We start from the raw sequence: 20,121 nt of genomic DNA on the forward strand, positions 1-20,121 counted from the left end.
CATGCTGTATCTGATCTGTGGTGAGATGGGACGGGTAAAGTAGGCGATACTGCCACAATAAGTTTGCACCGAATCAAGTGTAGCTTATTCACGTCATCATTTTTCCTCCCATCTCTCACTCTGTTGCCTCGAGGCTTTAAAAATGTAGTTTCATAAACCTGTATCCTACAGGCTTATCGGAATTGGCTTATCATAGTCCACAGAGTGTAATCGTTACCGCTTCAGAAACAAAATGTTTATTTTGTAACATATTAAATTAAAAACTTTAACGTGTATTTTATGAATAAGAATTAATAAAAATTAATTCAAAAACTTTGCCATTTCTTTAATCAAAAATTCAAATTAGCTAATAAAAATTTAAGCAAAAGTAAAGAAAGAGAAATTATTAATGATGTTTCAAGATGTATTGTATATTTAATAAATGAATTTAATTCACTAAAAAAGAAAGTGTTTGTACATAATTTCGCACGAGTTTTCAATTATTTTTCAAAGTAAGAAAAACTCACGCAGAAAGAAACATTTCAGAATCGAAAATGAGATCTTCCCAGTTATATTTTTAAAAAGCAGAGCTTTAAATCTTGCAACTCACGTTTTTTTTTTCCTCCTAAGTAAAGAGATATATTCAGACAAACACGTGTGTGGATGTTAATTTATTCGACGCCGTGTAATCTTTCATCAATCTTAATAGTAAAGGCGAAAAGTATTGGCCAACCACGTGTTAAAGCGTGCCTAGTAGGCCGGAAACAAACCACGTGACACTATTGTCGGCATCGGGTGGTGTGATTTACACCCTCCAGACCCGTTAAGTACGCACGGTCCACGGATAAGTTAAATACAACAGGAGTTGCTTCAACGGGCCGTGAATGTTGCTTCGAATCAATCTGCGTCATGCAGAGCTCCTGCAAGGCATAAACTCAATTTAAGTTGGTATGCTAGGCATGACAGACCATGCTGTAATGAACGGTGGGATACAGAGAATCTCTCGACGCCGCTTGAATTGATCGTCTACACTCTAGGTGCTGATACTGAATTGGAGATGTGTAACGTTCTTCCTTTACCGTTTAAAGAATTACTCTCTTAAAATGTAGGGCCACCGACAGCTGTCGAGCTGTGCGTAAGGGCAGGTGTGTTGAGGCCTTCAAAAAACCATTCATACGTCCAAACCCATTAAGGAAGGCCTTTGCTTTTTACGCTTTCTCAAAATCATTCCTCCAGGCCTTTATATTTCTAAAAAGTTCTTCAATTATTAAAAAAAAAAGAAATTACTATTTTACCCTACTGACCTTATTAATTTTGTAAAATGTAAGACCAACACGTGACAAAACCTATAACTTCCCAATTCTTTTCCGAGATAATTCGTATTGCAATTATTATTTTTTATATATATATTTTTTATAAATTTTTTTATCTGCGTGTGTGGGCATCGTACAAATAATTTTTAGTGCATTATTTATTAAGTATTGTGCGCCATTGTGCAATTCATAATATTAAATTCCACAATTGAAACTGAGAAATGTGAATGGTAGAGGAAACGGTCGACTACACCCGACAAAATGACAAACCGCAAACAATGGAAGTGCAAGTGAAGTGCTTACAACGAAGATGTATTGATACATTTGGGCCGCTGGCTAATAACAGCAGAGCTGTTCCCTACAAGGTACCACAAAGGAAGCCGGCAAGCGGGCAGGACTTGAGCGTGACCAAGCCCGGAGAGCCGACGTGTAATTAATCCCGTGAGGTGCGAATTATTGGGCCAGCAGAGCCTAAAGTGCGAACAAGGACCGGACCTATGGCACCACGCCCCGTTATCCCCATCCTTTAGAGTTTTTCCGACATGCTCCTGTCTTTTCTATGCCACTATTGAAACAGGTGCAACTTTCGTCTATCTTTTATTCTAGCCTGATTTTATTTTTTCGAATATTTATATCGTTTACAGGATGCAAAACCTGTTCGGAAGTCAAAATAAGCGTCCAAGAGCCTTATAATTTTTCGTTCGCGCCTATCGTAGGCGTTACTATAATAATAGCCTTTCAAGAGCCTTAATGTGTTAGGTATTTCTCTAAGGTATATAAACTTATCTAAAAGCATGTTTAAGGATTTACTGATTATTAAATTAAAAAAAGAATATATAAAAAAAAAATTTTGGAAACAGATCTCATTTAAAAATTCCTAGTTATTACGCGCTAATGTTGGTGAGAGATAAATCATCATTAATTTATATTTCGCCCTGTCATCATTATGTTAAATTATTAAAAAATTAACTTATATTTTAAAGTTCGTATTTTTAAACATTTAAATTTCCATAAATTTATTAAATTTCCAACTTTAAAAACATATTTATTGCAATTTAAGCTTCATATTTATATGCCTATTAAGTTTTTGTACTCTGTTTCTTTAATTTTACACAATTTAATTAACAATTTTGAGATGCTTTGAAGTTAGAGTTACGCTTCAATATAAATTAAAAGCATATAAAATCTATAAAAAATTGATTTTATATGTTATATAATTTGATACAATATTTTTTGCTCGAAAAAGAATTTTTTTCTCAGTTTATTTATTAAAATTTATGAATTATTTATAAGAATATTAGCATTTTCCAATAGAAATAAGTAGGAAACATTGTTGTCGTGGTCTACGTTCATTTGTAAGGATAAACTAAGATAAAAATCACTAGATTATAGGCTTGAAATATATATTTTAAAACCACTTTTATATTAATGATTTTTAAATTTATAACTTAAACCCAAAAAAGTGTATAAATTTTAAGGATTTATAAATAATTCTTAATGTATTTTTACAAGACAATAGAAAGTTAATCCAAATTTACGTCATACTTCGTAACTTTTTAAAAACTTTTAAGAATAGATTTTTAAGACGTCATAAATTTATATTTATATAATATAAAATTACAATGTCTTTTCTTATTTTCCTTTTAATATTTAAATGATTAAATATCATTCAATTGCTTAATCTGTTAACAGTTCAGGCATATTGCCAAGCTAATCCCAACAATAGACCCACTTGCGTGATAGTAAATTATAAGGTATACAAGTAGTTTTAGAAAACTTTAAACATCAATTCTTCCCTATATAATTTATCGAACCTTTTTAATGATCTGTGGAAAATAACTAAATTAACTCTAGTCTATTATTCTTTTCGTCTTAACGATGGTATAACTTATAAATTTATTTTTATAAATTATAATGATAAAAACCATTTTTAAATGCTTTGCTAAAAATTTTAGAGTTTTATAATTCATTTTTGATAGAATATTGGCCTTTATAAGTTTGAGAAATCACGCGTGAAACGAAGACCAGGAAGAATTTTGGGATGGTTAAAGACTATTTTCCACTATTAATTAATTGATGATCTGTTCAAATGGCGTAACCTCAGATTATAAACAAAGGTCAACGGTTAAAGTCTATCGACATTGTAATTTTAATATTAATTACTTAAAATACACTTCCTGATCATTGCATCCTTTATGATCAATAGCATTTTTTTCATTATTTTGAGCTTTCTTTGTTAAGCTCACTAGCTACTGAAGGGAATAATTTTGTACGCTTTTATGTAGTTATAGCCTTTTAAAAAATGTGTAAGCCTTTAAGCAAGTTAGATATATTTAGTAAAAATTTAATTAAAATGTGATATTTTAAAGAGATGATTTAATAAGAACGTGATAAAATTTGGCATCTAGAGAAATTGCTAAGGACAATCGGAGGTGAAGACAGACAGATAGCGAAAAGTTCTTTGCCCAAACCAATTACATTATATACTAACATTTGATTTATTGTGTCGAGGTAGGTGGTGTGCCGGAGATGTAGCACGCACATGCGCAAAATAACGGTTCAAGACATTTTAGTTTTCTTACGAGTCACGAACATTGTATAGACATGCGGTAGTCGATGGACAGTAACATATATCCAATATATTGTCTATAATAAAGTTATAATTATGTTTTTCCAGTTACATTTCTAGAGAGGAAAGATTAAGAAATATGCCTTTTTTCCTGTTTTCTTTTATTTATATATTTTTTTAAATAGTTAGCTTAAACAATGGAAATTTGCGACAAGTAATTTAATACGCTATTAAATCGATTTATTCCCTTCGATTCTATTTTTGATAGAACTAAATTAAGGAAAATCAGACTTTTTAACTGTCTTATATATATCTTTAGCTGTAGGTCTATATTAATCCTGTTTTTTTTTTTTTTTTTTTTAATTATTGTGCTGATAAACATAAAAATAAAATGTATGCAATGACGTAGAGAAAATATAAGAAAATTTACTCCAAAAATATAAAAATTTGCGTGTTAAAGTTGTACGATTCGATCAAACGTTCTTCATAAAGAAAATTCTGGTTGTAAATTGTTATAATTTTCCAAATAGAAAAATTACTTTTTTAGAAATAAGGTTATACCTAATGACAGTAAATTAATATAATGCTATGAGACTTTTAAGAATATTGTACCGATTTATATATGTTTATATTCTACAAAAACCCTATTAAAAGTTAATTATTAAGAAGCTTTCATGTTTAAAAAATATATAAAATTTTATAAAAATGCTTAAAAAATTTTAATTTCATCTTATAATTAAAATTTAAGAGTGTTTTGATTTATTTTGAAGAAAAATGATCACAAAATGGTCTTTCTAGTTTTATAATCTTCTAGCAAAGTAGAGGCCCTAATAAATGATAAATTATACATTTACGTGCGTCACGAACCTACAAAGCAGAGTATTGATGCTTACATTTGTCGAGAGTAAGACAGTGTGTGATGGGTGGCACTGATCTTATCTCCAAAACAGATGGGAGGTTTAGTGGTTTAAATAGTGGTAGTTGGAAATAAAAAGGGCGGAGCCTTCACACTTTTATCTCAAAGTTCCCTACCCAACGCGGGTGGCAAAATACCCCAAACTTGCAAATGTGCATGGGAGGAGACATCATGAACTGAAAAATTGCTTAGCTTTTGACTAAACTGCGCATAATTACGCCGTTCAAGTAATAGAAGCGCTGTAAAAATTTATGCTACTTCAGCATCAGAGTGCAAGCTGGAATGACAAGTTCAACACTTTACTACTATTAAAAGGTTCAAGACAGGAAAAATGGAGGAAATTTAGTTTGTTCCCAACGTCAAGCTTCAGAGATTTTATTCACTAAACAATGCTAAACGTACAAACAGTACAAGGTCATAAATCAATCTAATTACCTTCTCCCAACACAAGCAGTCTCTATGGCTAGTCCGCACACATGCACACACACACATAGTTTACTTTGCGTTAGAAGAGCATTAAAATGAATACTTTGTTTACTGAAATATTTTTACATAATCTGTTTTTGTTATTAATTAATATGCGTTTGTTCTGCGTTAAGTAAATTTTTTGAATAAATGTGTTATTTAAACATAAATTTTTATTAAAAACCTGTACATTTATTATCTCTAATAAGTTACTTTTATAAAGTTGACCTATTAGAATTAAATTTTTTAAAAATTTATTTGGGAATTTTCAATTTCGAATTGATAGGGATTGAATATAGTTAAGTAACACTATAATTATTGAAAATAGTTTTAATTGATAATATCTTAAATTATGCAACAGAACTAAATAGTCTATATATATATAACTATATATCGAAATTAAAAGCGTGGCTTAAATCTTTTGATTTCTAAGTTCAGATTTCCGAAATGAGATACTAAAATTCAGTAAATAGACTATAGGCCTATATTTAAGAATATAGTAGGCCTAAAACAGTAGACTTAGAATATATCTTCCAATGAAGAATCTTGAAAGATTATATCTAAAAAAAATGCAAAATATATTTAATCTCGATATAAGTTAAAATGCAATTCAGAAATTGTCTAGCAGAGTCTGGAGGCCTAATTGTATAAATCCATTTTTTAAAGTATATAACCGTTCCAGGAGAATATAGATTTTTCAATAAACTTATTCGAATTAAAAAGTTCCATTATACAGACTTTACTCTCTTATTTATTAACCTATTGAACCCGAACCTTAAAGAAATATCATAGATAAGTATCAGACTTTTGAAGCAGGCCATAAAACTGGATTAAATGTCAAAGTTAGCCAAACACATGTGACTGGGTCAAATTCGTTAGTGCTTATGTTTATTTATCTATCACAACATTGTAGCAAGCTGATCTTTAAGCCCTTCGAATCGTTGTTAGAAGGGCAGGTCGGGTCGAGACAGAGTTATAAAATTCTAACCGTTTATTTTTCTATTGGTATCCGTTTTCTAAAGATGTAAAGACATAAATCTCGCTTCCTTTTAAAATTATTTAATGTCAAACGAAAACTAAAATTTTATACGAGTCTACCAAGATATACGCCTATTAAATTCCTCAACTACGCTTATCTTTAGATAAGTTTACTCACTATAGATAGGTTATATCTTACATAATATCTAAAATTTAATGCACTCAATGAAAATGAATGCGAGTATCGGATGTAAACCGAATATTCTAAATTGGAATATCGCTATCAGAATGATCTTTTGAAGTCGGTTCAATGATTTCGTTATTTAAATCCTATTAATTAAACGGTAAACCTATAGATTAATGAGTTAGATCAAAAATCTTTTAAAATGTTTGTGGTCCGTATAATATATACAATTCATCCACATCAACTAGAATTGTATCTATAGAAAAATGATTGATACCTATATGCAAGCCGTGTTTTTATGGAAAAGCTTTTTATTTCTTTACTTAAATTTTGATATCATGTAAACTTATCAATTAGTATGCTAATTCGAGTTTGTAGCCTAAGTCATTTAATAGTCAACATTGAACACACCAAGGTCAGTAAAATCGTGTAACTATGGCCATACAGTCATACTTAAGATATCTGGCCTAAATTTATAGTACACGTTGATGTTCTGTATTGAATAAATAATGCTAAGATCAATTTAATAGACTCAAATTGAATAGGCCTAGTTACTTTTTATTGTTACATTCTATTTTAAGCTTAATTATTTTGTAATTTTGTATGAGTGTATATATACTTAAGCTTATACTATAGCATGTATATATTGAACTGTGATAATAAATCATTCTTAATTCTGAAAACTCAGTTTAGAGTTCAATGTTTATAAGTCTTACATTGATGATGCTATGTTGTATTAATGTTTACAATAACATCTTGCTTATTACATTATTTAATTACATTAACTTAGATCTAGGCCTATAATGAAAAAAAAATATCGTATAATTAAGAATATTAAATATTCAATTAAATAAGCATAAAATTATAAAATTTATATATATAATCAATTTATAAGAAAGGACATTTTAAAATGTAGATAATAACAGGCCACATGTTCTAAACTTACTCGTAACTGGGTTTAGGCCAACAAAATTTCATTATCAAAAATCTTTCAAACACGAATTGTCACTTTTGATATATTCAAGAGGTAATTTGTAACCTAAATCTGCCAAGAAAGTTAAAACCGAAACATATTATCATGCGGAATAAAATAGAAGCTTAACCATTGAAAAGGTATTCACGAACACAAGTTTGTAGAGGTTAACAAGTTTTAAGGCATTCTCTATCACATCAAAGTTCTTAAGAATACCGTCTGAGAGAGAGAATTCTTGATAAATGATTCCAATAGACAGATTCATATGACAAAGGAATTTCAAAAATTTATCAAGTAAACAGTAAAGCAAAGTATTCAGTATCTACTTTGATTATTGATTTGTCACTTCCACTAATAACCTGTAGGCGGTATTATTTAACTTTCAAGCACAATTTAATTTTTGTGGCCTGCTGAAGGATAGGATTTCGGTTGTAGATGTTGTAGGCGGGCACTTGTCAATCTATCTTCGGTCTAACCTCTATTTTGACAGAGCTGTTGGACAACTTTGATTTGTGAAATGAGTAGTTTTCGAATCAATTTTAACGCCAACAATCAAACTACTACGACAACCGTTTCCTTATATAAGCTGTATTTTTTTATATTCTCTATACTTTTTATGATATGTAACGTTAATTATAAGATTAATAACAATAAATTACATAAATTTAAAGTGTCTTAAAGTAATTTATATTAAATTAAACTGTTACAATATTGCTTATCCGGTTTAATCATAAAGCATTACGAGTGTTGTCGCTTTTCGCTATGTTCAAAGAGCTTTAGAGTAGGAATTTGTAGTAAGTTAAATTGACACGATAAAGTTCTGGGTATAGTTTAACCTAGAACCTAATAGCTCTATAAATCCAAATGACTTATCTAGACTTATCTAGAAGAAATATTAACGCAAAAACTTAGGAAAATGGACTCAATAAAATAGACTGTCATTGCATAGTTATTATATATCGAATTCAATCTTCTTACAAATGTTATATCTCTCACGAACACTTATCTTTATTTTAATAAATTATTTTAGATTTCGGATTTTAAATTTATGTATGAAATTATAGGCCTGAAATTTATCTTAGTCAGTAAATTTCCGTTAAAAATGATGAAATCACGAAGAATAATGCTGCATAAGTTTTATCTCAACGTCTTTAAACTAACACAAATTCAAACCGTAGAATAGGAAGCATGGAGCCTTGCCAGTAGAAAAAAAATCCTCAAAAAATTAATATATTTGCTTATTTATAGAACTAATCTAACATATAAAAATAAATTTCTATTAAGTTTTAAATTTGATTTAATTTTACCTGTTTTATAAGTGTAATCAAAAAGCATGAACAATATGTTATGACGCTGTTTTTTTTTACATTAAAACAGTTTAATACTTATATTTTTCTTTAATATATTGATTCATAAATTATTAGAATAACTTTGATAAATATTACAGACAAATAAAAAAATAATTTAACTTATATAAATTAGACCCGTTAAAATTTTAAAATCAAAACTTAGCATCAATGTCTCTTCCCGAATATGAATGTTTCGCTTGGTAGCCTATATGATTTTGATTACGTTTGAAGATTAGTTTACTTAAAAATTCAACTTTGAATACTATACTAAGTCTAGAACTTATCAGATTGCCTATAAGTAAGATATGATGCAATTGCAAGTTTATAGAATCTTATTCAAAAATTACATTTCTATAGGCAAGGCGGATACTTTAATTTCTTTGCATGGAAAAAAATCTTAAACACTCTTAATGATATATCCAGTAAAAGAGGCGTTACTTATGAATAGGAAGATGCGTATGTGACTAATAAACATTAAATTTTGTAACAAAAGCAAATAAAATTAAAAGTATAAAAAAAAGATCGAGGTCAAATGTTGAGGTCTCGCCTGTAAAATGTCAAAGGTTAGACATTTTCTTAATGACACCAACACATTTAAGACAATGGGTGGAAGCAATAATTAATGGTGCCCTTTAAGAGATTTCGAATGCCTAAGATGAAAACTATGTCCATTAAACTTAAACATGCTAGGCCCATTTTTTAATTAGATACCTTTAAAGAAGACCTTATCTTTTGATGACAAACAGGCTATGAAAACTCATCTATATTAAGTCTAATTTGAATAAAAACTAACTCCGCCTAAAAACTTAAAAAACCGCCTGTTTTAGGCGGAGCTTACAATGTAAGTGTTAAAAGAAATTTATGTTTTGTTTTTTTAGTTTTTTTAATTGAAATATTTTACGGATTTTTATGCATAAAATTAAGAATTAATTTCTCGTTAAGATAAGCTATCTCATAAAATAAAATTTTCCAGGTATATTTAATAAAATATATATAATTATGCTAGAAACGTAAAGAATAATAATAGCTCATTAACTTATTCTGCGAAATATTTTTATTAAAATATATTAAAGACGTCTTTACAAAACTTATTTTTGACGTAAAAATATATGCAATTAATAATGTAACGTAATTTATTAAAAAATATTGATATTTTAATTAATTTACTAGCCACAGTTCCATTAATAAAATATAGTCTACATATATAATTAGGCCAATGCTAAAGACCTAAACAATCATTTGATATAGGCCATTTATTTAGGCCTAAAAGCTGCTTAAATTAAATTATATTTATATAAAAAAATTTTTTAACTTTATATAATTTGAACTTATTCCTATCATCTATGCCTAATTTTCAGTTGTGTAAGCAAAGATCAATTTTTTATACTTGATTTAAACCCAGCTTTCGATAGTTTTTTTAGTTGTTTATTCAAAGGAAAATGACAAATTCGAAAGCGTAAATCCACAGTTGCTATAGATCTGAAGTGGTTAAATGAAAGACAGAGATTTTTATTGACAATAAATTCTCTAGTAAAAACTGTTTACAGGTTTCTTAGCTGTAGAAAAACTTTTATAAGCTTTAATTTATAATTAGTTTATCTGTTTTATACTTTTTTTTTATGGTAGTTAAATCTTTTATCGTGTTTAATGAAATGTTAAAAAATAAACCATATTCTCATCTGTTTAATGATTATCCTGTGCATTTTCTAACTTTAGAAAACTTAATATTGAGATTTTTTTCATTTTCTTTAAGACTTAAATAATTTATTTATTTATAATACAACTTTAAACTATAGATTTGATAAGTGTTGAAATATACAGGTAAATAATAATATAAATATTTGTTAAGTTAAAATTTCCAAAGGTTTTAAACTAAGTGTTATTATGAGAGGACATATGCAAGTTTCTGGATTTATTTAATTAAATTAATTAAATCAAAGTCACAAGTGTCCAAAGGGAATTAAAAAAATATTTCAGGTCTTTCTCCTACACAAGCGATCACGTGACTAGTTGACAACCTCTTGACATTTGGCAGCCAGTAAGATTTATAGTTGCTTGGTCAAACTCTGCACTTCTCCAGCGATCTGCGGTCTACAGCTGCCGGCAAAGCCTTAACGGCCAGCCAGGCGACGATGGACAGCCAGACAGACCGCACATCGCAGTCGTAAATTATACAGAACGTTTGTGTATAGTTTTGCTAACACATCGCAGCCATTTACTTCTGTCGACCGTCTTTCATAATAGGATAGATGCATAGGCCTTAGCCAAAGTGTTAATAGACTGTCTTTTAAAGAGAATCATTGTTCTGTTGACCAAACTGTGTTTCATGTTTAAAAAAAATTATAGCTTTTTAGCTTAAGTGTTTTTCACACGCAATTGTTGCATTTTATTTCTTAAACTCACGTAAGTTATGGTTTAAATAGATGGGTTGTAAAGCAAGTTCAAGTTTCTCATTTAAAATTCTTATTAGTAAAATGTAAACAAAGAATAAATGTAATTTTTAACCAACGATATAATTTTTACCTGATTTATTTTAATATTCTCCACATTATCTCCATTGTAAACAGTTTTGTTCCAGAGAATTTATTAAATATTTCAAACTTTACTAGGCTCGAGATTATTCTGTACGAACTAAAATGGATTTGAAGTTAGAATTTTAAATAGGCCGATCTATAACTCTAATTTTAGATCTAATTTCAAAATTAACTTTAATTCGTATTCATTGTTAGATTTTAAAGTTTATGGTAAAATATTATAGCTTTTTATTAGGAAAAAATCTCCGTACTTTTCGAGATAACTTAATATATATTTTAGCCTGACGACCGCAATAATTTATTATTGAAAACATTAGGCCTACTACTGATCTAAATTGTTGAATTAACAAGATTTGACTTTGTACTATATTCGGTTTCTAACCTATCAGTTCTCACATTATTGTTTACATTATTATTTCTTATAACTAAATTTAATGAGAAATCGTGTAAAGTGAAAAATCGCATTTATAGTTTATATGTTCGAAATTATCTTTTCATAAACTGGACTGTATTATAATGCATTTTATATTTAAATTTTTCATACATTAATTTATTTAGTGATTTTAATTACAAAATAAGTTAGTTCTGTTTCTTTAGGCCTATATTTCAGATTGAAAGATTCGTTTTAGATTTAACTAATTTATTGTAAAATTCTGGTTAATTTTTAAAATAAATCTGTTAAATTTATGTGAATTATTTGCTTAAGTTTTAAAATCTTTTAGAACCAAATTCAAACTCCGATTCAAATTCTAGGAATTTGAAAAATTTGAATTTATTGATCCCGAGCATCAGATTAATTTAGGTCATTTAAGTAGTTAAGTTCTCTTTAACAGCCTACAAGATATAATGAATCTTTAGTAAATTTAGCTTATGATCTGATTTAAGGATGTGAGAACTATTAGTGCCGTACTTTTATGTCTCCGAACCGATTTTTATAAAACCAACTTCACAATTTCCGATTATTTTTTTTTCAGACATCTATTCTTACAATAATCATTGTACAGCTTCATTTGATAGTAAATATTTTATTAGTGTGCGATCATCATGATATCCATTAGTCACGCATCAAATTTGATCGATGAATAGACATTTTGAGCTTAGGGATTTAAAAATTCCACAATAAAATTCCAATGAATGAAAATAATAATCACATTATTTTATGCCATTAACCGTGTTATATAATTATATAAATTACTTTTTTTTTCCTATAGAATAATATAGTATTATAGGCCTAATAACTTTATAAAAAAAAAATAATCTTAGTTATTTTGACATTCATTAGATACAGTTGACATAGTCTAAAATCTTTAATGATGCCGAAATGTAAGATGAGTCCGTAAGCTTTCATATAAAGTAACATGAATCATGAAAGCTTAGGCCTGGATCATTAACTAGTGAAGTAACTTTTATGTATCAGTTGCTTAATTTGATATTTGTTTCTATTAAATTTTTCAAATTCAAGAAAGAAAAAACATTTCCCAATAAACAAAATACTTTATTAGTAGACTTAGTAGTGTTACGTCTTTACTTACATTTATAACAGAATTATGCCTAAATTCCAAACATTGTCTAAAATTACTCATTTGTATCTGGTATTATAAAAAATAAAATATTTGAGTGATGATTGTTGATTAATAATCAACAGCATAAATTCTTCTATAGTTATATTTAATATTTGTGTGATAGAATATTTAGTTTTTCTACAGGCGGCTTAGTTTTTGATTCGGAAATTCCTTAAACATACACTCGAAAGCTAATATTGCACTGTTGTAGGCCTCGATTGATTTTGTTTACGCCCATGTATCAAACATTTAAAAAAATACATTTTGCAGATCTAAATAAAAAACAGCTTAGGCCTATATAGGCTACTTTGTATTTCATATTATTCAAATATTATAAATTCACGAAACTCCAAGTTATCATTAACAGTTTAGCCGATAGGCTTGCAGATGCTTAATGATTGCTGGAAATATAGGTCCCTAAGATTAATATAAATTTTTACATAAAAAAATGGATTGCTTCTGTAGTAGGCCTAGGCTATATGTTAACCCCTGTAATAAAGATTATGTTAAGTGATCTTTTCTAAAAGCCTATAGGGACTAAAGTTATTTTAAATTTGAAGATTAAATCGCATTATAGAATAGGAATATACTAATCATATTAAACTTTATTCAGATTTTTGTTTATACACAGTGTTTATAGTGTACAGAAATCTTGTCTTTCTTTATTTTGTAATAAACTCTTAGTTTAAGTTAAAATTATATGCCAAAAATTATATAAAATGGATTAGAAAATTTATCAGAATTTAAGTTCATTTAAACAAACTCTTGGCCTATTACAGCATATCTTCATTGAAAAGATCAATGGCCTAATATATTTTTCACTGAATAATTCCTATGGTCTAATGCTGTTCATCAGTATCGAACAGGTCCTACGGTTTAGTCTATCTTACTGCATAGGTCCATTAGCCTAGCACAAAATATATTCATCGAATAGGCCCTACGGCCTAGAACAGCCTAACTTGATTGAACGGCCCTAATGGTTTAGTACAACTTATCTTCATGAAAAATATTGTTATTTAGTCCTGCGGTACATGGTTGTTATTAACTTCTTTACATATTTAATAGTTTTACTTAAAAAATTTTCAAAATTATTTAACTCATTTTTTTTCTTTTTTTTGAGATTAAGCTTTATAAAGCAATTTTTTAAATAACTTTATTATGAGGTATAGTAAGTCAGATGGTCAATTATGAACCTCGTTAAGATGAATATGATATATAAAAAAGATCTAAAATCGAACGTTTTATTTATTAATATTACTTAATTACATTTAAGCATTTCGAAATGATAGACACAAGCTAAATATTAAGAACTTTGAAGAGGCAGAAAAATAGGCACGATTGCAGACACCTATAATTGAAGTCGAACATTTGTCGATCAGCATTTGGAAAATATCCGATTCAAATGGATGTTTAGTGTGACCCAAAGGCATTTGATGTCACCATGAAATATGAACCAGCTACATACAATCCTTCTTGGGCCATTAATAACTGCGAAAATTTCCTACGTCTTATTTTATATTAGCTTCGTGTATAAGGAAATGTGAAAATGAATTATGATATTTCTATAAAGTCGTACTATTCATTTTTCATGTGGAGACGAACGTCAAAGTAATAGTTGATAGAAGAATGATTTAAAGATGTTGTTGCTATCGAAAATAAGAAGATTGCTAGCCTTTCATAAGGAGAAAATAGTGATAAATAGATTCCAACTAGGCTTTTTCTGATACAATTATTCTTTCGACTATTTGATACTAATAACTTTATCGATTCAATAATTATTCCGTTTTAACGATTATCACGCTTAATATTAACTTATAAATAACTACGGACTGTTATTTTGCTATATATTTGTCTATGGAAATGATCCGTTTATTGTATCAAAAGTACTCATTATAACTTAATTTTAATTTCAGAAATAAGCCTAAGGCTATATTTTATGATAATGTTAAAGATGCAAAGTATATTTAATAATATTTCTTGTATGAAATAACAAAATATATAGGCTATATCTGACATAAAAAATCTGTTTAGCTATAATTTAGCTAAATTTAATAATTATTATACTTTAACCAAACTACAATTAAAAAGGTGATTAGTTATGAATACATAGAATTATTTCTGAACGAAAATATTATTTTAGTTTAGTGTTTACTCCATGTTTCAGATCTTACATTATTCTAGGCCTTAACCTTCATCTAGATTTGAAATATTTATTTTTCAAGTTCCAATTATGATTTAAGAAACGTGCTAGTTATCACCTAGTTACTATTGTTTTGATCTTCAGTTTATATTTTAATTTTAATTAAATAAATAAATCGGTGACAAATTCAAACTTTATTTTTGTAAATTAAAAATTAAACTATATATTCTCTAGTCAGTTCTGAAGTGCTGATCTACTCTGAAAATTAGAATAGGCGATTGACAATGAACCAAATTCATCAATGATATCTAACTCAGAAATTTGTGATTACAGTAATTCTTTATTTTATTTAAATTCATAAGATAACGTATATAGGCCTAATTATTTAAAATGTAGAGAAATATTTTCAAAACATCAAATAACTTAATTAAAAAAATTCATACATGCCTCATATATTTTTTGAAACTTTATCTAGCTAACGAATAGGTCAAGCATATTTAATATTACATCTAATCTATTCAATAATTAAAATCTTTTTAATGTAAATTGTTATTTATTTAAATGCACGTGTCTATATGTTTCCTTTTACATAATATAAAGAAATTTTAATTGTTAAAATAAAAAATTCTTATACATAAATTTTACAGCTATAATTTTTTTTTAAATAGAAAATAGTATTAATTATTTTTATTTGGTGAACTTAAAGTAATTAATTATTTTTACTTAACTGAATACAACTTACTAAATTTATTATAAAAACAAAAAAAATTCTGATTTCTTTAATGTTGCATCTTGAAATTCTATATTATAACTTACTTGAACATATAATGTTTTTAGTATGTGAATGGTTTATAAAATGTTAGTCGCATATAAGCCTACGTAGGCTATAATGTTACACATTGAATATTCATCAACCAATTAGATTTATAATTTGGAGTGCTAATTAGACACAAATAAAAAGTTGGTTATATTATATAAATAAGGTGATCCAATTAACTTTTAGGCTAAATTAATCAATGATTCGAAACTTAAGCCTATTTTTATATACCTAACTAAATTGCAATATATTTTAAAATAATTTGTTAGATAAAACCAATCTTCATATTAATTTAAAATATTATTAAAACAAATAAACCGTGTAAAACATTTCTTTTATTGATAAAAACCATCCTTAATAACCTAAAATTTAGGCCTATGTATTTTGTCTAAACTCTATTTATTTCATATTCTACTCTTTCATAATATAGGATATATATTGTAGATTTAAAATATTTTAGTGTAATATCTAGATTTAAATTGCAATATGCCGTGACCGATAATATAAATTGACGTAAACATTACATAAATGCATGTAGGCCTAGGTTATTCAAATATAAATCGAATTCTGTTTGTTGTAGTGTATCTATCCTCTTTAGTATAGTCACACGGATTTTTGAAATAATTTATAGCATTTTGTGTTAACAAAATATGACGATTTTACTTGTTAGAAACATTTCGCATGCTAAAGTAAATTTTAACAGTGGATATTGATTACAACAGAAAAGAAAAGTTGTACTCTGTTGACAAGAACATATCTACTGTCAACAATCAATCATTGAGTGTTCTCATGATTTCACTTTCTATTGCTCTTTAAACACTCCTCTTTTTTCTTCTACGCAGAATGATCATAAATCAAATCTACCATATGACTATGTCTTACATCTATTAAAAATCTTGTAAAACATTTAGCGCTTGTAAAATCCATTGGGACCTTTAAATTATAGCTACAAGTTAACTTTCTAGCTTTACTAGTTAAGTTACATGCCTACTGTTCAAGAATATTGAACTAATTAATCATTTAAAGTGCTACTGATAAATAGGTAAAAGGCCCCCGGGTTAAGGATTGCCTATCAGACGACTTAATCCTATTGTCATTATTAAAAGAAAACAGAACTAACCGGAATTCTTCTCGTTAGCCTCCAGACCTTCGAACGCTTTGCTTGTCATCTCAAATAGTGCATCTAGAGGAGAGGTATTTGCGTTTGAAACGGATGGACTCTCGGGAGAATCACTTTCGGATCTTTCAGATCTTGAGTCCTCATCTGCCGATCTGGGCCGTCTGCCAGAAACGGTACTGTTGTCCAAATCCCAAGGCCGGACAATTCCCTTGTCCGTAACGTTCGTAGTTCGCCTATGTGTTGCTTTATGATTCAAAATGTCCTTGATGAGAAAAGATGTCAAAGGTTTAGGTTGATTCGGTACCGGATTTGGCACCATTCTTAATTTTTTTATCGGTTTAAAATATTCGTCTTCAGAAAGTTCTTCTACCGCTTCTATAGAACTAAGGCTTTCTCTATCTTCTTTACTCACTTGACAAGGCGACATGGCCGAAACGTCGTCCGGAGAGAGACAGTCCGAATCAGCAGTTGACGAAGACATGATTAAAAATAACACTTAATTATTCCGTATATAAATGTAGGCCTGGCCTTTTGGCAGGCCTAGGCCACACAGTCGTTAGGATTTGGTGACAAACTGTCTGACAAATATGGTGTAGTTTCTGAGATGTCAGCACTTAGTCCACCAGGCTACTATGTTCAGCCGGCTGAAGGTGCAGCCACAGCAGTGAGAGTAACTAGACGGCTTGAAGTCAACAAGCTGAAAGGCGGACCAATCCAGGGCCTCTGACTATGATTGGCGTACGTAACAAACGAGCCGACGAAAGGAGGAGGAGCTTATTCGTCTTGCCATGGAATTCATGTGGTGATCTAGAGACGTCCCAATGGACGGATACAAAGTGAAGTATGATGTCTCATTGGTTCGTTTTGCTTTCTCTTTTTTATACTACCAATGGCAGAAAGAATTTGCAACTCGACAAATTAATTCACAAATGTAGAGATTAATGATTAAACTGTATCGACAATACCAGCTAACTGATTTGTTTTCTTTATTATAAATTTAAAATATAATATTTAAAATTTATATAAATTGCTAACGATTACATTTGTTTGTTTTTTAATTGCAGATGTTCATAAATTAATAATAATTTACGAAAAAAAATTCCATTTTGTTATTACGCAGGCCTACGTTAAAATTTATTTCTTTCGTAATTTAAAATGTGAAATAACATAAATTTTATTTTTAAATAGTTAATATAATAATTGAGATGCTAATAAAGAATAATCTTAAAAATAATCATTAGTTAATGAATATAATAACATATCATTTAATTATATATATTAAAAAAATCGATTATCAATCATATAATGTAATTAATTTTAAAGATAAATTTCTAATTATTTACACGAAAACATTTTACTAAGGAATAGAAATGGAGGAAAACATAAAGAATCAACGGCAGGTGAGTTACGAGAGAACAAAAACGGCGTTGAAGGTTTTTGTGATTGATGGAAAGGCATCGTCCAGTCAATGGTTCGTCTAGTGGCTTTGTATCCGCTCCCCTTAACACGGTACGGCTCATTGAGCCCTTAATAACGTCACTCTAAACTCGAACCACAATAGTCAGACGACTGAGGCAACTTTCCTCTCGTATACAAAAGATTGGCCAACTGGTAAGTTATGGAGTGTAACAGAAAGTCGCTTGTTCCTACTTACAATACTTTGTCAGCGCAGTCAATAAAGACTTTATATCGGTAGAGGAGTTGTATTCTGTATAGACTCGCTCCTACTTAATATATACACTTTCAGCCGATAACTTCATTGTTGTTCTTTTATAAAAGACCCACTCGTATTCTATCTCAAATACAATTCGGGTTTTTTCTACTTGACAATTTGTGAAAATTTTTCAAGAGGCCTAAACTAGCATTTCCTGCGTGGTTACAATACATGTTTCTGAACAGTAGACTAATTGGGTGACATGTTGATTGATAACTAGATGAATGATTAAAGAGAAAGTAGTAGACCTACTACAGAATAGAAATTTGGTATTATTAATAATTCTATCAAAATTCACATCATTTGCTATGTTATTTTTATTTATTTTTAAATATTAACAAGATTGTTGCCTGGATACTTTCATTTTAAAGTTTACTTTTCGTTAAGGCCTATAAATTTATAAGTGTAAGTTTAACTTTTTATTAAGTTATATTACATTTATCAGTGGACATCAGTATTACATTCAAAATTATAATTTGAAAACTAACATCTTTAAACCTCAGAATATATAAGATTATAACGTAAGATTGGACTTTTAATTTTAAGTTAAAATTTGAAATTCAAACTCAAATTCAGGTAAAGTTTGAACATATCTCATTGTACTAAATCATTCAATTTAGTTAAAACTCTGACAATCCATATTTAATAAATTTGCTGGCAGTGCTATTTAATAAATACGTTTACAAGTCCTATATATTTTAAGCGTACAGGTGTATAATTAAAAATGCTATGCTGTATTAATAAATACAATGTTAATTTCTATGACACATTTAATCAAAAAATTGGTCTATTAAGCTTATATTATTTATTTGCTAACACTTAAATATAGGCTATATAACTTATCTTTACAATAAACAACTATAAAATTTACAAAGATCATTACATTTTTAAAAATTTTTGAAAAAAATATTTATACTATTCCAAGAAATTATAACATTGAAATCTTATAAAATTGTAAAAAATCATCTATTTAATAATTATTAAATAAATGATTTATTTAAAGTGAGAAATAATTTCAGATTTTTTCCTTGAAATGGACGAATTTTTCTTTAGATAATTCTTATTGATAATGAGTCTTCAGTAATTAGTAAAAGAAACATTTGTGATTTTTAGCTTGTCTTTTCTGACATGGAGGCAGACAGCCTTCACGGTGGATGCTTTACTGTATGGAGGACCACATCTGTCTGTAATGAGAATTTGTCTTCTCCTGATTGGAAGCTGTTCACAAGACAGCCGATAAGTGTAGGACCACTTTGTCGGCACTGACTGCTTGTATTAACAGAGGTTAAAGTTCAGAATTCTGTAACAAATCGAGCGAAACTTTAGCATTCGGTTACCATATGTAAATAATTGAATCTTCCGGTGATGTAATGATATAAAAACTAATAAGATTTTTATAATAATTACTTCATAGATTAATTTAACGCTTCATTTTGTCCTTCGGACATACTGTAATAGTCAATCTTTAGAAGTCTTCTAGCTTCACTTAAAAGTCATTAAAAAGTAAA

General features: G+C 28.6%; 1 protein-coding gene across 1 annotated transcript in view; it reads right to left on the bottom strand.

Moving 5' to 3' along the window:
- LOC136982344 (transcription factor LBX2-like) overlaps positions 1-17,576 on the bottom strand; it is a 34,763-nt gene extending 17,187 nt beyond the window's left edge. Inside the window, exon 1 of the mRNA XM_067278819.1 lies at positions 16,900-17,576. Within this exon, the coding sequence (XP_067134920.1) occupies positions 16,900-17,380 (481 nt within the window). The 5' untranslated portion in view covers positions 17,381-17,576. The remainder of the gene's footprint in view (positions 1-16,899) is intronic.
- Positions 17,577-20,121: the final 2,545 nt, after the last annotated feature.

The sequence above is a fragment of the Centruroides vittatus genome, unplaced genomic scaffold, assembly GCF_030686945.1.
Source record: "Centruroides vittatus isolate TY-2023 unplaced genomic scaffold, ASM3068694v2 contig_1168, whole genome shotgun sequence".
NCBI lineage: Eukaryota > Metazoa > Arthropoda > Arachnida > Scorpiones > Buthidae > Centruroides > Centruroides vittatus.